Source organism: Podarcis gaigeae (genome assembly GCF_964106915.1).
Source record: "Podarcis gaigeae genome assembly, chromosome: 1".
Lineage (NCBI taxonomy): Eukaryota > Metazoa > Chordata > Lepidosauria > Squamata > Lacertidae > Podarcis > Podarcis gaigeae.
This window is the reverse complement of record NC_139678.1, coordinates 115,349,193-115,363,797: the sequence shown is the minus strand read 5'-3', so window position 1 is coordinate 115,363,797 and position 14,605 is coordinate 115,349,193. Positions and strand designations below refer to the sequence as shown.

At 45.3% G+C, this 14,605-nt stretch overlaps 1 protein-coding gene across 5 annotated transcripts in view; it reads left to right on the top strand.

The window, feature by feature from the left end:
- HOXD3 (homeobox D3) overlaps positions 1–14,019 on the top strand; it is a 51,934-nt gene extending 37,915 nt beyond the window's left edge. For 4 of the 5 annotated variants that reach the window (XM_083711885.1, XM_083711889.1, XM_083711888.1 and 1 more), the window contains 2 exons: positions 7,119–7,752; positions 11,154–14,019. In XM_083711885.1, coding sequence (XP_083568011.1) covers positions 7,197–7,752; positions 11,154–11,902 — 1,305 coding nt within the window. In that variant the 5' untranslated portion in view covers positions 7,119–7,196 and the 3' untranslated portion in view covers positions 11,903–14,019. Of the gene's footprint in view, positions 1–436; positions 7,753–11,153 lie in introns of those variants that run through there. The other variant, XM_083711886.1, reaches the window with a different exon arrangement.
- The last annotated feature ends 586 nt before the right edge of the window (positions 14,020–14,605 follow it).

The following is a 14,605-nucleotide window of genomic DNA, read 5'->3' as shown; positions in this document are numbered from 1 at the left end:
GTAGATTTACTCAAGGAGCATACATAGTGTTAAGCTAGTTCTCTTCCCAACAGGACGTATCTTCCCCAAGGCTACAGATGAAGTCTATGCCTATATATATATATATATATATGCTTTCGTAGATTTTCACGGGTACAGGAATGCAGGTTTTGGTGTCCTCGGGTGTCTTCCCGTGTAAAAGTTGGGGTGTCTAGGCGACGTTTCGACGAGGTCTCACTCGTCATCTCCAACTTTTACACGGGAAGACACCCGAGGACACCAAAACCTGCATTCCTGTACCCATGAAAATCTACGAATGAAGATGACGAGTGAGACCTCGTCGAAACGTCGCCTAGACACCCCAACTTTTACACGGGAAGACACCCGAGGACACCAAAACCTCCATATATATATATATATATATATATATATATATATATATACAGTATACACACACACACACACACACACACACACTGTATATATATGCCCTTCGAGCCAATGTACTGAGAGAGCATGACTATGTTGTAGACTGCGAGTTACTGGAAACAAACAGATGAACAGAAGGAAGAGAAGCATCTACATCTCATCATAACGCATGAGCTCCTGTGTACAAGCTCATAACACCGAATATACACAATGCCTCTGCCAGCATGGCGGTGATAGCCAAAATGATCCAGTAGGACGGTGATAGAATATGGCAGTTATGGTCAATTTACATCCATCACCCATTTCTCTCTCTCCCTCCCTCCCTCGAAGAATAGCTCATTTCCTCAGGCTCTTTCCTGGCGGCCGCAGCGGATCGCTGGGTTCAACCCTGCATTTCTTCCCAGCAAAGACCCGGAGAGTCCTTCCGTCGGTAGAAAAGGGCTTCTCCTGGACTCCGAACATACTTAGAGGTTGCCACGGCGCGGTGTGAATATCAGCCTTGCTTTAGAAGCGGGGAAAGCGCCAAAAGGACAACGGCTCGGCCCTTTTATATACTGATCTGCCCCCTCGTAGGCTGCAAGAGAAGGGAATTTTTTTGCAGACTGGGGCATTCTTTCGCCGGTCTCCCCTTCCTACGCAGCCTGTCTTACACTCCGCCGTGCCCAGGTCTTTCCCCTCCCCCCCACCAGCCCCCTTCTTTTTCTTTCTCTCTCCTTCTCCTACTTCTTCTTCCCCCCTTCGCTGCTTTCATTCCTTACTGAAGCGTTTACTGCCCTAGCGCCAGCAAGTCATAAATTTTGCTACACAGCACCGTGACAGGTGCATTGATATGCGCAGTGAGAACTCCGGCTGCTTATTAACCACTCCTCCGGCCTCCCTCTCCCTCTCCCTCTCTCTCTCTCTCATACTGCTTTTTATTTATTCGGGATCATATTAGGTATTGATCCCCAGCAGAATTAAGTGTAGTGGACGCATTAGTAGAGGACTTGCTTCGTATGAATATGCGGGTTGGGGATCCGATCGAACGCAATTGTCAGCGCCCGGGAACTTGTCAGAAGCGGAGTTTGGGGGCTCTTCTGTGGCACGTGGTGTTTTGTGCGTGGTGGTGGGGTGTGTGTGTGAGAGAGAGAGGGGTGTGTGGAAGGGGGTAGGTAGTTGCTGAGACTCTCATTCTCCGCCCCCACGCCCCGTAGTCAGTTTGATTTGGAGAGATTATTCCTCGCAGTGGATTGAGAGTAGTAGTAAGGGAACAATGGGATCCATTACTCTGCCTAATAGCACAACGGTTCAGACAAGGTTAACCTCTCCGGATGCTTGCAAAAGGAAATTCGAAACACGGGCACGGATATTTTGTGGCTTCCTAAGGCTCGGGAGCGAATTCTGCTCCCTGCTCTGCCTCCCACGCAGCTTGTAAACAGTTCGGGCCAAACCACTAAGTGCTTGGGTGTTACCTACGAAAAGAACCCCATTGCTTTTAGCGTATGACATCCTGGCAAAAGCAAAACGTGCCATTAGGGTTGTTGTTGTTGCTTTAAAAGAGAGAAGGGAAGGAAAGAAAATAAGGAAAGAGGGAGAAAATGTGTGCGCGCGCGTGTGTGTAGATCTAAAAAGATGAGCCACCAAACAGTAGAGCATTGTCCATGTGATTTATGGCCCTTTGCCTCCTTGTTAGGTTCAAGCAGAGTTCACAAGCAGTTGGTATTTCAGAAAAGAAATAAAGCTCCTCAGTTTTGCAGCAATATTCTCTCTGAAGGCTTCGTGCGCTATTTGGGAGAAACCTGGTTTTGGTGAATGAAGCAGGAGGCAGCGAGAGGGTGCTGGGTTGAAATAAATAAAAACAATTCAGAGCAGACTACCAGTGAATTTGTAAATGGCTGAGGGTTGAACTTTCTGATTATAGATGATCATTCGTGAATAAATAAGTGATTCAACGTGATTAGATACATGGAAGGAAATCATGTAACTCCTTATTGGTCTTTCTTCATCTTTGTTAAAAATTAAAAAATCCGTATCCTTCTTGTATTTCATGGCATTTTGCAACAAACCGTGTGTGTTTATAGATATAAATTTATCCCAGTGTTTGAGGAAAAAACTTCATGCATCTGATGAAGGGGACTTCAAGACCAAGAAAGCTTATGCCACAATAAATGTGTCAGCCTGAAAAGTCCCACGAGACTTTGATGTTTTTGTTGTAACAGGCTAACACTGCTACCCCTTCTAGAAGTGCTCACTATATTTTAGATTTCTGAAGGAGGTGGAATGGATATATGGAATATGTCCTAAATTGTATTTTATTTAAAGTTGCCTTTTTAAAAAAGTCACCACTCTTAGGCTGAAATTAATACTGCCTTACCTAGGAACGATTTATCATTTATCCTAAAAAGGTCTTTCCTCTGAGTGGACATGTATAGGATTACACTGTAAGGAACCTAACTGAAAGAACCAAAATGTGTCCAAACCAACCAACTCACCCAACTATTGTTCTCCAATTTAAAATGCAGGCACCTGGAATGTTTTGTAGGTTAAAGTGAGGGTAGTAGATTATGACAAAGATGAGAAAACATAGTAATTAGGAATGTTTTATGATAAATATGTTGTGTGATAAATTAAGTTGTAGCTATGACATCCATAAATGATTATTGGGGAGTCAGAAAACATATAAGGCAAAAAGAAAGATATCCTATAAATACAAACAATGCAAAACTGTTTGGGGGAGGCTGCTAGTGACAGACATCAGCTTGTCTGGTATCATTATCAGAACACTACATTTTGTGATCATAAGCTGATTTATTCGGATGTAAACATCCAGATTCACCAGCACTCAGTCAGCTCCCACAGAGATTTTAATTTCATAGGATTATTTGGGGACCAAAAATGCAGGGGTTGAAAGCTGTAACCACACAATTAAATAATTGGAAATTGTGCCTTCAGGCTCAAAGGCTTATGAATTGCATCCTTTAGCAAACTTGCTTGAGGGGTAGCATTTCAGACAGCATTTGGAGCTGACAACTACTTGCTGGTTGTGATCTTAAAAGATGCAATTCAGTGCATACTTTAACTGTTAGGGGAAAGTCCCATACAAACTCAGTAGAGATTCTAAATAAAACAGGGATGGGATTGGACTGTTCATCACTTACTTGTGAATAAATTTAAATTGAATTAATTCAGTCTTATCTCTGAGGAATACATTTATAAGTGATGTGCTAGGAACCCAATGATCACTGATTGCAAATGACACTTTTCATCTTTGGAAATTAGGAGTTTCAGAAAATATTTCCTAGACATCTCAGTTCTAAGCACAGATGTAAATTCAATGGACTGGCCTATTAAAAATATACTGTATGCTTCATACAAGGTATCCAAATATACACTGATAAGCAATTATCTATTTATCTATTGAATTCTGCTCCAAAAAGCTTGGGTCTCCATACATTCCCCAATCCATTTTATCTCCAGAATTTCCCTATAAAGTAGTTTAGTTTGAGATATAGTGGCTGGCCAAAGTTACCCAGGGTGCTTCTGGGTTTAATGGAGAAAGGAACCCAAGTTTTTCCAGTCTAAGCCCATAACTCTGAGCACCGCACACATATTTTTATATTTTGGGCCACAGATATGTCTAAGCACACTCATCAGAATCTAGAAAATAAGGGGGGGAGAGTGGTCTTTCCCCATAACTGAAGAACAATCCCTTCTTCCAACACCCACAAAATGCAGGTTTTTATATAAAGGAAATAGTGGAGATCTAATGCTACATAATACAGTAATAAGGGATTTCCCCAACCAGGAATCTTTCCTGCATGGTAGTAAACAAACAAGAGACCTTTGCAGCGAAAAACCCTGCCCTGGAAATCGCTTCTCTCTACTTTAGATAGCTTTTGCGTCAAAACAATCTGCAAGAAACCTTAGTTGAAATATCTCTAAAGACTAGGAGCTAAGGTAGCTGACCTATGTATTTCTTCTTTATATTGCAAATGAAAGTTATTGAATGCCCTTAGTTACACTTTAACTTCGTAGAGATCTTCCCAGGAAAAACAAAGCAAAACACCAAGAGACAGGATTTACAATAGAGATGGAATTTTCTCTGGTTTTTCAGGTTCCAGTTCTGGTTCAATCCATCATGTCACTCCTGGCTCACAAATAGTCGCGCGCATGCGTGACTTGAGGAAAAAATAAAACCCCAAGGGTGGGGGAGTGAAGAGACAAAAAAGGAACAACAACAAAATGTTGGTTAATATTTATACCAAAATGGCAAAGGGATAGAATGTAGAGCCCATAAAAAATGCCTCCGGGAAAATAAAGAGATATATAATAATATGGTAGAAGAAAATAATATTGTAGAAGTGTTTGGTTTTCGAGCACCGTAAAAAAATAGATATGCAAAAGCAGTAAGAATTTGAAGGCTAGAAATGAAATCACTTGAACAAACTTATTTTTGTAACAGCTGATCCAAGGTAATTTAGCACGCCAAGCTAAATGATAATTCTTCCTTCTTTGCAAAATACCTGATCCTTTAAAAAACAAACATCCACACCCATTACATTAGGAATAACATCAGTTTATTGTAATACTAAAATAAAGTTATGGAAAGCCATCCTTTAACACTCTGTTTTTGGGAAATCAGGGGCAAACATTTCACTCCTCCTCACCCTAGCTGGACAAAGGGAACATTGTACAGAAGGACCTATGCCTTCCTAACTCTTCAGAGACCCGTTTATCCATTACTGTATTCGGCTTGGTTTGGGCATCTCTTTTCGCTGTAGAGTCACCCACCCCCCACACTGTTAGTTGGAGGCCGGTACAATTTATTTCAGAGTTGTACACTTCCAGCGGCAAGAGTTCAAAACCCATGCCACTGTGGCATAATGGCTCTGGACCACTCATTTCTTTACACCCGATTCCCGAAACCTATACCTGGAAGAGAAGAAAACCATTGATTCCAATGGATCGTGCACCCCGGTTAACTGTGTTTAAGAGCGGGGTGCATTGCTAATTGTTCTGGAATGCGCTCTTGAGAGAGAGAAGGGAGGATGATTGGTAAGCGAGGCCAATGGTGAAATGCACTATACTGTATTAGAGAGCGTGCAAAAAACGTCCGTGAGAATTGGCAGGAGAGGGCACCCAGTTACTTTCTTGCTAGGGGAGAGGGAGGAGCAGTGATGAGGGAGAGGGGGAGTCATATGATAGTTTGGGCTGGGCAAGATTTCCGACAAGGGACCCAGCGGAAGAGGCGATGCAAGGATGCTGTATGAGGGTTGTTTACCACGTGGTGCATGTGTGAAAGAAACCGTGGGGGATGGGGACTGTGTGCAGGGAAGAAATATAAAGGCTACCGTTCTGTGCAGAGTTATGCTACTACACTGGCCTTACGCACTTCCTGCCACAACAAAATGCTTTTCTAGGGTGCTACGCTAGAGCCGAACCACCCTTCAGACCCCTGGAAACAGGGACGCCAACTTAAATAAAATATGGGGGGGGGGCCGCGCAGGTAAACCCCGACCCACATAACTAATCACATGACATGGCGCGCATACACTGTTTAAATGACAATGTCTATCAACTTTGGGAGGAGGGTTGACTCCCTCAAATATTTTATTGGGGGGCTGAAGGGAGCTCCTCGGCCCCTAGGAGTTGGTTCCTATGGACTCTTACTGGCAAGGGAGAATGGGTACGAAGATCGTGTGTATGCATGTGTGCGACAAAGCAACTTTCCCCCTCTGTTGGGGAGATTGCTCGAATCTCAGAACACAGCTGGACCACTGTTTCTGTGAGCATTATAAATAAGTTTGCACCTGTTCCGAGACAGCACCTTCGCAGAGCCCTCTGGTTTTGTCCGTTTTGTGCACGCTTGAGAAGGGGCGAGGGGATGCACGGATTGCCTCTGGATTCCATCCAAGTGTACACGCGTGTGTGATTTTCATGGCGCGTTCAGGAGTTCCACATGATCAGAACGTGCACGAGCCTGTGAGCTTGGCCCTAGTATAGATCATGAATGTATGAAGAGAATCTATACTGGTTCCCTGGTTGTGAAATGCTTCCCCCAAGGAGATTCGCCTGGTGCCTTCATTACATATTTTGAGGCGCCAGGCTAAAACGCTCCTCTTCAACCAGGTCCTTGGCTGATTAATATTCCACAGCCTTTTAAATATGTCTATGGAAAGGCGGAGTTATCGTTTTGATGTCTTGGTTTAAATATTTACACGCATTTTATCTTGTATTTTATTCTGTGAGCCGCCTTGAGATCTTGCAGGAGGGCAGTGTATTAATTTGATTAATAAACAATTAATAAGACTTGTGAGAGGCGTGCCAAATGAGGCCACGGAAGTGTTTTATGAGGTAGCCTTGTGAACATATGACTGGCATGTGTTTGTGCGTGTGGTGTGAAGGTGAAATCGAAAGAGCTTGTGTGGTGTTGTGATGGCGAAACTGGAAAGGAGTGTGAGAAGGTGAAATTGGAATGGAGTGTCTGTGTCGTGAAGGTGAATTTGGAACGGGAAATGTGTGTGTGAAGGTGAAACTGCAACGGTGTGTGTGTTTGTATAAGAGGGCAGCTGTTCCTGAGCCCTTTGCCCTCCTAGGTAGTTGCCAACGTGTGAGGAAACCGCTTCCCGCTTTCCCCTCAGGCGCGCGCCCTCCCCGCTCCCTCACTGACGGTTGTCTTGTTTCTCTCTTGCCTCTGCGACCCGCCCCCATCCCGCTTCTCTCTCTTCCAGGTGGCTTCTGGGGCAGCGACTGGCCGAGGCCCGTGGCGCGAGGGAGGCCAGGCCGCGTGAGGGGGTGGGCGGCGGCCCATGTTATTTGAGCGGGCTGCCGAGGCCTTGGCGACGGCGGAGCCCACCATGCAGAAGGCCGCCTACTACGACAACGCGGGCCTCTTCGGGGCCTACGGCGGCTACAGCAAAGCGGACGCCTACGGCTACCCGCCGGGCCCTCCTCAGCCCTACGCCCAGCCCGCCCTGGACACCGACTACCCAGGCTCGGCCTGCTCGCTCCAAGGAGCCGCCGCCGCCGCCATCCGGGCGCCTCCGGCCCACAAGAGCGCCGAGCTGAGCGGCAGCTGCATGCGCCCCGCCGGAGGCGCCCAGGGAGGCCCTCAGCAGCCGCCGGGCCTAGCCGAGCAACAGCAGCAGCAGCAGCAACCGCCGCCTCAGCAACAGGCTCCGCCCCCCGCGCTGCCGTCGCCCTCGCCGCCCAGCAGCAACCCCGCCCACTCGGTTCCCGCCAAAAAGGGCAAAGGCGGGGCCAACGCCTCGGGCGGCTCGGCGGCCACGATTAGCAAGCAGATCTTCCCCTGGATGAAGGAGTCCCGCCAGAACTCCAAGCAGAAGAGCAGCTGCGCCCCCGCAGGTACCCAGTCGAGCTCCACCTCCTGGGGAGCAGCAAGGCCCTCTGTGCCCTTCAAGGGGGTTTCCCTTGGTTGCTCCAGTCCAGACACACCGCGAATCAGAGAGCAGGAGGCAGGAAAGAGAGCAGCAGCAGCAGGAGTCCTGCCAAGGGAGGGGCTGTAGCCCCGCTTTGCATGCGGAAGGTCGCAGGTTCGATTCCCAAGTGCCTCGCTCAGTGGTGCTGTTCAGAGCCGCTGCCAATCAGGGTTTAGGCAATTTCAGGGGTGCCAACCTGAATAAAATATTGGGGTGGAAGGAGGGAGACACCCAGGTAAGCCCCACCCTGCATAATCATTCACAAGATGCGGTGCGCACACACACCATTTGAATGGCAATATCCATCAACTTGTGGAGGCAGCCCCCTCAAATATTTTATGGAGTTTTTATGGCCCTTAGGAGTTTGCTCCTATAGACAATGCTATGAAGTGGATCGACCCCAGTGGTCTGGGTTTGGGTTGGATGGACCAAACTGGTCACCTATAGAGCTCAGGGCAATTCACAAGCTAAAAACAACAACGTAAAAGCACAAAATACATCACAAAAACCCCTGAAAACAGTAACAAAAAAGGCTAAGCCTGGATAGTTCAGTTTGTGTGATCATGGTGCTGATAATGCCAAGGTTGCAAGTTCAATCCATATATTGGACAGCTGCATATTCCTGTATTGCAGGGATCATCACTGACCACTGGTCATCCCTGGTCTTGCTAGTTAGTGATGATGGCTGGAGACCCAAGTTTGGGAAACCCTGGCCTAGGGTGCCTTCCAACTCTATGGGTCTATGAATCTAATCCCCTTCCCCTCCACCAGCACACCAAAGGCCCATCTAGTCTAGCATGCTGCATCCTGCAGTGTCTAACCAATGACAATGGGAAGCCTCCAAGCAGCACAGAGCAGCAAGAGCCTTCTTTTGCCATCTTACCCAATAATTGGCAAACTGTTCCTGAACTTGGAGGTAGTGCAGAACCTTCATGACTAGTAGTCATTAATATGGGTGTACACAGTCCCCCTTTTTAACTCCCCCCCCCAATATTGAAGGGAGGAGATCCATCTAGAACATCAGAGACCAGGCTGTGACGTTTATCTGACTCCCCCAGCCCTGCAAGATACTAGTGAGTTGGAAACATCTTGCTGGTCTTGGGGAGAGCCATGCAAATGGAATGACTTGTCTTGGCAACATTTATTTCCTCCCCCCTGCAGCTGTCATTTGAACGTTCAGCCAGAGGGCGAATTCTGTGCAACTTCAAAGCCTACACTGATGATTTCATATAGAAATTGCACCAGCCGAAAGATTTCCTCCTTTAATATTGCCCTTCCCTTGCCCCTTCTCAAAGAGGTTAGTTACCCAAGTGCATTTAAGGGGTAAAGTCTCATTTAAATAGATGGGAATTGGTCTTCAGTAAGGATTTTAGTCTGGGGTAGGAAGAGAAAAATTAAATAAAAGTGCAAGGGTGGGGAATGGAATTTGACAAACTCCTGCTCTTTTGTCATTTCAAAGTTTAGGCTCGCAAGGATCCCCACTGCAAAATGCATTGCTAGAAGTCTTATTTTAAGAGGTGTCTTCTTTATTGAAAGTGTCATTTGTTTAAGAACTTTAAAAATTGCTAAACATAAGAAATATCCAAAAAGTGTACAAAATGCAAATGCCCAACACAATAAAAAATGAAAATCACTACAACATACAATATCACCAATTTGCGTTCCAAGTGTCCAGCTTTCTTCTGGCACATTGCAGTCATCCACAGACCATAGAGCTTCCTTCTTCCCACAATTCCCACCATTTTGTAACTTATCCATGGTGCTTTACATCAGATTCCAAGAAACAATGAACCAATAAATCCCCATCTATATTCTAGCAGGCCGGTCTCTTCTCCAGATCCAGAGTGGACCGACCACCCTCCCTCTGTCCCTCCCTCCCTCTGTCCCTTACTTGCTTGCTTACTTACTTACTTACTTAGCGTTTAGACCGCTCTTCATTCTAAAAAAACTACAGAGCGATTTACAATAAGCACAATAAAGCAATAAAAGTATCAAATCAGTTATAACTCCCCCATCACAAATAAACAGTAGCGGTCCATCACCTTCTGAGACCTTCTGTCCCCAAGCGTGTGTGGCCTGCTTTTGGCGACTCTGTCCTCTGAAACCATCTTGGTGGTGACAAGGTGGAGACCCAAGCATTCCTCCCCTTATTTGGCATGCAGAAAGTTTACAGACTGTCTAAACCCGAGCAGTGTCAAAGGTGTGTACAAAATGCAAACACGCAGTCTAACAAAACATGTGTTTATTATGCAGACACGCTGACGTGGTCGCAGATCCAACCACTGCGACCTTCTCCCTTGTCTTGAAATGGCTGCTGCCAACTTTCCTGGGGAAGGGGAGCGTGGAGAGTTGTAAACCCAGATTCTCCCCCACCCCGCGCGCCCGGCGCTCTTCCTATGGGATTCCCCACTTCTGTTGCCTTGCTAGTTAGAGCACCGCCTCGGACCTAATGAACGCGCCTGATTTTCTCTTGTTAGCTGTACCAGAGGCGGCGGCGGCGGCTCCATTGTCTTCCAAGTTTGGAGGCCGGGGCCTGCTCCTATTTGGGACCAGCCAAGAGAACCTTCCTGGGCTCTGTCAGGGATCGATCGATTCTTCCAATTAAGTTAGATGATTTACAGCTCTCTCATCTGGAACTGTAACTTTCCTAACCCTCTGAGAACCCCGGAGTTGAGAGATCGAACCCCATTCTCATTGTAGACACTGGGCGACGGAGGGAGGGAGTGTTGTCCGCAGCTGAAAACCTCGACTGTAGCACCGCCCGTCTCAAGAAAATAAAATAAAATCCAATGAAATCGAAGGATTTGGGGGAAGTGTCGTTTGGATCACCCTGTCCCTAAATCACGCCTCTCCCGTGCGGATATGAGGCAACGACCCTCGCTAATTAATGGCAATTGTGCACGGGGAGGACATATCCTGGTCCTTTTCCCGTCCTGTTTCAGTTCGCTTTGAATGTCCAGATTTAATACTTTGGGGAAAGTGGAGTGTGGATGGGTTAGAATTTCAGGAAGAGAGGGACCTTCAGGAAAAAAGAAGATCGTGAACAGCTAAAGATGTTCCACAAATAGAGGATAATACCAATTCGGGCAGGTCTCCCGCAGTGTGGGAACGGCGTGATAATAGCGATTTGTGCGCCTCTTTCGCTCCGCGCCCCGCAAAATTAGCACCTAGTCCTCTGCTGCCCCGGAGTACCAAAGCATTTCCCGTCCCTCCCCCGTCCCTCCCTCCCCCGGCCGCTGCAATGTTAATACTCTCAGGCTTTGTAAATTAGCCAGCCAGCCAGCCAGCCAACCTCCTCTCTTTCTTCTTTCTCTCCTTTTTGGACAGGAGAGAACTGCGAGGACAAAAGCCCCCCGGGCCCCGCTTCCAAGCGGGTCCGCACCGCCTATACCAGCGCGCAGCTAGTGGAGCTGGAGAAGGAGTTCCACTTCAACCGCTATCTGTGCCGCCCTCGCCGGGTGGAGATGGCCAACCTGCTGAACCTGACGGAGCGCCAGATCAAAATCTGGTTCCAGAACCGGAGGATGAAGTACAAAAAAGACCAAAAAGCGAAAGGAATTATGCACTCCCCGGTAGGGCAGTCCCCAGACCGGAGCCCGCCTTTGAGCGGGCCCAACCATGTAGGATACTCCAGCCAGCTGCCCACCGTCAACAGCTTGAGCTACGACGCCCCGTCGCCGACGTCCTTTGCCAAATCGCAGCAAAACATGTACGGGCTGGCGGCTTACACGGCGCCTCTCAGCAGCTGCTTGCCCCAGCAGAAGAGATACCCAGGCGCCGAGTACGACCATCACGCCATGCAAAGCAACGGCGGCTTCGCCAACCCCAATTTGCAGGGCAGCCCCGTCTATGTCGGAGGGAACTTCGTTGATTCCATGCCAGCCTCTGGCCCCATGTTCAACATCGGCCACCTCTCCCATCCTTCATCTGCCAGCGTGGACTACAGCTGCGCTGCTCAGATCCCAGGCAACCATCACCATGGACCTTGTGACCCCCATCCCACGTACACAGATCTCACTTCTCACCACACATCTCAGGGAAGGATTCAGGAGGCGCCCAAACTGACGCATCTGTAGTAGACTGAAACGCGTTCAGAAAGAAAGAAAGAGAGAGAGAGAAAGAAAGCGAGAGAGAGAGATTGAAATGCATTCGCGTTTAAATTACCTCACTTTGCCCCTGACGTTGCAGTATTACTTTGAGTATTACAGTGGGTTTTTTTGTGTGTCCCCGGTAGAAGCTACCTTTTTCTTGTTTTCTTTGGCGACCGAGTCCATGAGAATTATTTCCGCCCCACCCCCCACCCCTTGTTGTCCTCTTAAATGTTTTAGCCGTTTAAAAGCATGGCAGTGCAATATCCTTAACAAAAATAAATAAATCTAATCATTCCCTTAAGGGAGTAATAATTGGTAACGATGTACTGGAAGGTAAGTTGTAGAAATCCATTAGAACTCGGCGAAAGTGAGTCCTGATGAGGCGTTTACAACATTTGGGACCAAAACGGAGACTTACTTCGAGAGTTATAATTTATAAGATTTTTTTTCTCCAGTAATGTGAAAGATTGCTTTGGACTTAAATAAGATGTATTTATTATTTTAAGAGGAACTCTTTTTTTTTGTATCATTGATTATTTAATCCTGGTCTTCAATGTATTTATGTGGATATTTGTAGAGTTTCTTCACACCCCCTTTCCCCCTTAACTTGGGAAGATTGATTCAGGTCTTTGGTGACTATACATTTTCACCTATTTAGTATATTTGGTCTGAAATAGAAAGAGTAGTTTTGAACAGTTGTAACAGTGGCTGGTGTTTGTAGTTTATGTAAGGATTAAGCAAATTGTAAGTCATAGATTAATACAAAAACTGAAACATTACACAAAAGAGCCGATACATTTTTTATTTTAATATATATCTATCTATATATATCACATGTTTATTTATTTCAGATTGTTTGGTATGGTTTTACTTAGCATTAAAAGCTACCTTATATCTCATATATTGTTATATTCTGCTATATAGTGGCCAGTTGACTCTTTGGTCTTTGACCAACTTCTGCATACATAAATTGGTTCCTTCCTATCTGTTGCACACACCATTTCGCCTGGTTGCTTGTTTATAATTTTAAAGTCTAAAATATGCAACACCTTCAGACTGACATTTAGGAGCAATATAATACTGTTGATGTAATTAGGATTTTCTTAGCGATTCAGGCTAAAACTGTTGTTTCAGTTATTATTTTTGTTACTATTATTATTATTATTATTTATATGATATGATATTTATGCTAACCATAAATCAATTTTGTACAAGTCACTGGAAACGCGAACTTACTTTTGCTGAACAGGGAGGGGAGGGAAGAAGAAGAAGAAGAAGAAGAAGAAGAAGAAGAAGAAGAAGAAGAAGAAGAAGAAGAAACTTTGAATGAAATATTGACAATCAAGTATCTACAAAGGAAAGACTGCGGTAGGGTTTAGGAGCCGAAGTCCTTCTGAAATGCTCAGAATGGCTTTCGAGATAGGAAATTAGGTCTATCAATATTTAATATAGTCTTCTGTAGCAGACATTGGTACAATCCTTGTGTAAACTAATGTTTCTGCCCCGAGCCTAGAAGGGACAGGAAACGCAAACATCCTCCCCCGCCCCACTCTTCCTCTTTATTTGTATGTTGCATTTAATCTCTTACTGGGTTTTATAAAGCTTTTCTCAACATGAAAGTGGCATTAGGTACACGTTAGAAGCGATACAAGCCCATTAATTCAGAAGGAAGCATCCCTTATCGCTTTAAAAAGCACTCAGTTAAGATTCAGATCTTTTGAAGTCCCACAGAACAGTAGCAAAACCTCACTTTTCAGTTTGACTAATAATGCAGCTCCATCTCTCCACGTCCTATGATGGCAACTACTGCAATTCTTTTTGTGTGTGAGAGGTTTTTACTCCTACATTTGTGTCTGTCTAGACAACGAGGATGGATATGGATATATATAGTATAACATATGTATATATATATATATATATATATATATATATATATATATATATAATATTCACCTCGTTATCTTTTTTAAAAAATACCATGTTGTTAACTGAGAGAAGAGGGGGAAATGTATCGTTTTGTTAAATCTCACTTTTACCCAAGTGTTGTAGATCTGTAAACAAAACAGAATAAACAGCTTCAAATGAAGAAATATTTTAACCACTTCCAGATCTAAAGTGGCTTTCTATGGCAGTTTCTGTTTCTTCCAGCATTAAAAAAAAACAATAATCACAATACAATAACTAATAATACGCACAACTGGTGAGCTGCTACAACCACAACAAAATGATTTTCTAATATGTCTTCTAGGGAATTCCCGGCAACTGAATTGATAAATAAATAGTGCATGTAGATTTTATTTTTATGTTCTTCATGTGAGGGCATATTTCACATAGTACTATAAATCAAAACAATGCACAAAGAGTCCAACCCTGTGGGCCTTTTATGGTCTGGTGTGTCACTCAGAAGGCATCCGCTGAGTCTGCGGGACTGGGAGGCCCAACGTGTTATGCACAGCTTAATGTTTTATGGGCTCGACTTCAAATGGTGCCTTGGCTGGCTTGCATTATTATTCCCTCTTAAAGTCAAGTAAAGGGGACACGATAATTTATAAGCATCGCTGGGAGGGATTATAAACTAACACACACACACACACACACAGTTCTGTACATACGTAGAAAAATTGGGATAGCCTTTCTCAAAATATTCATAGCACTCAATTGGCACCCTCTCAATGGGGATTTGAGCAG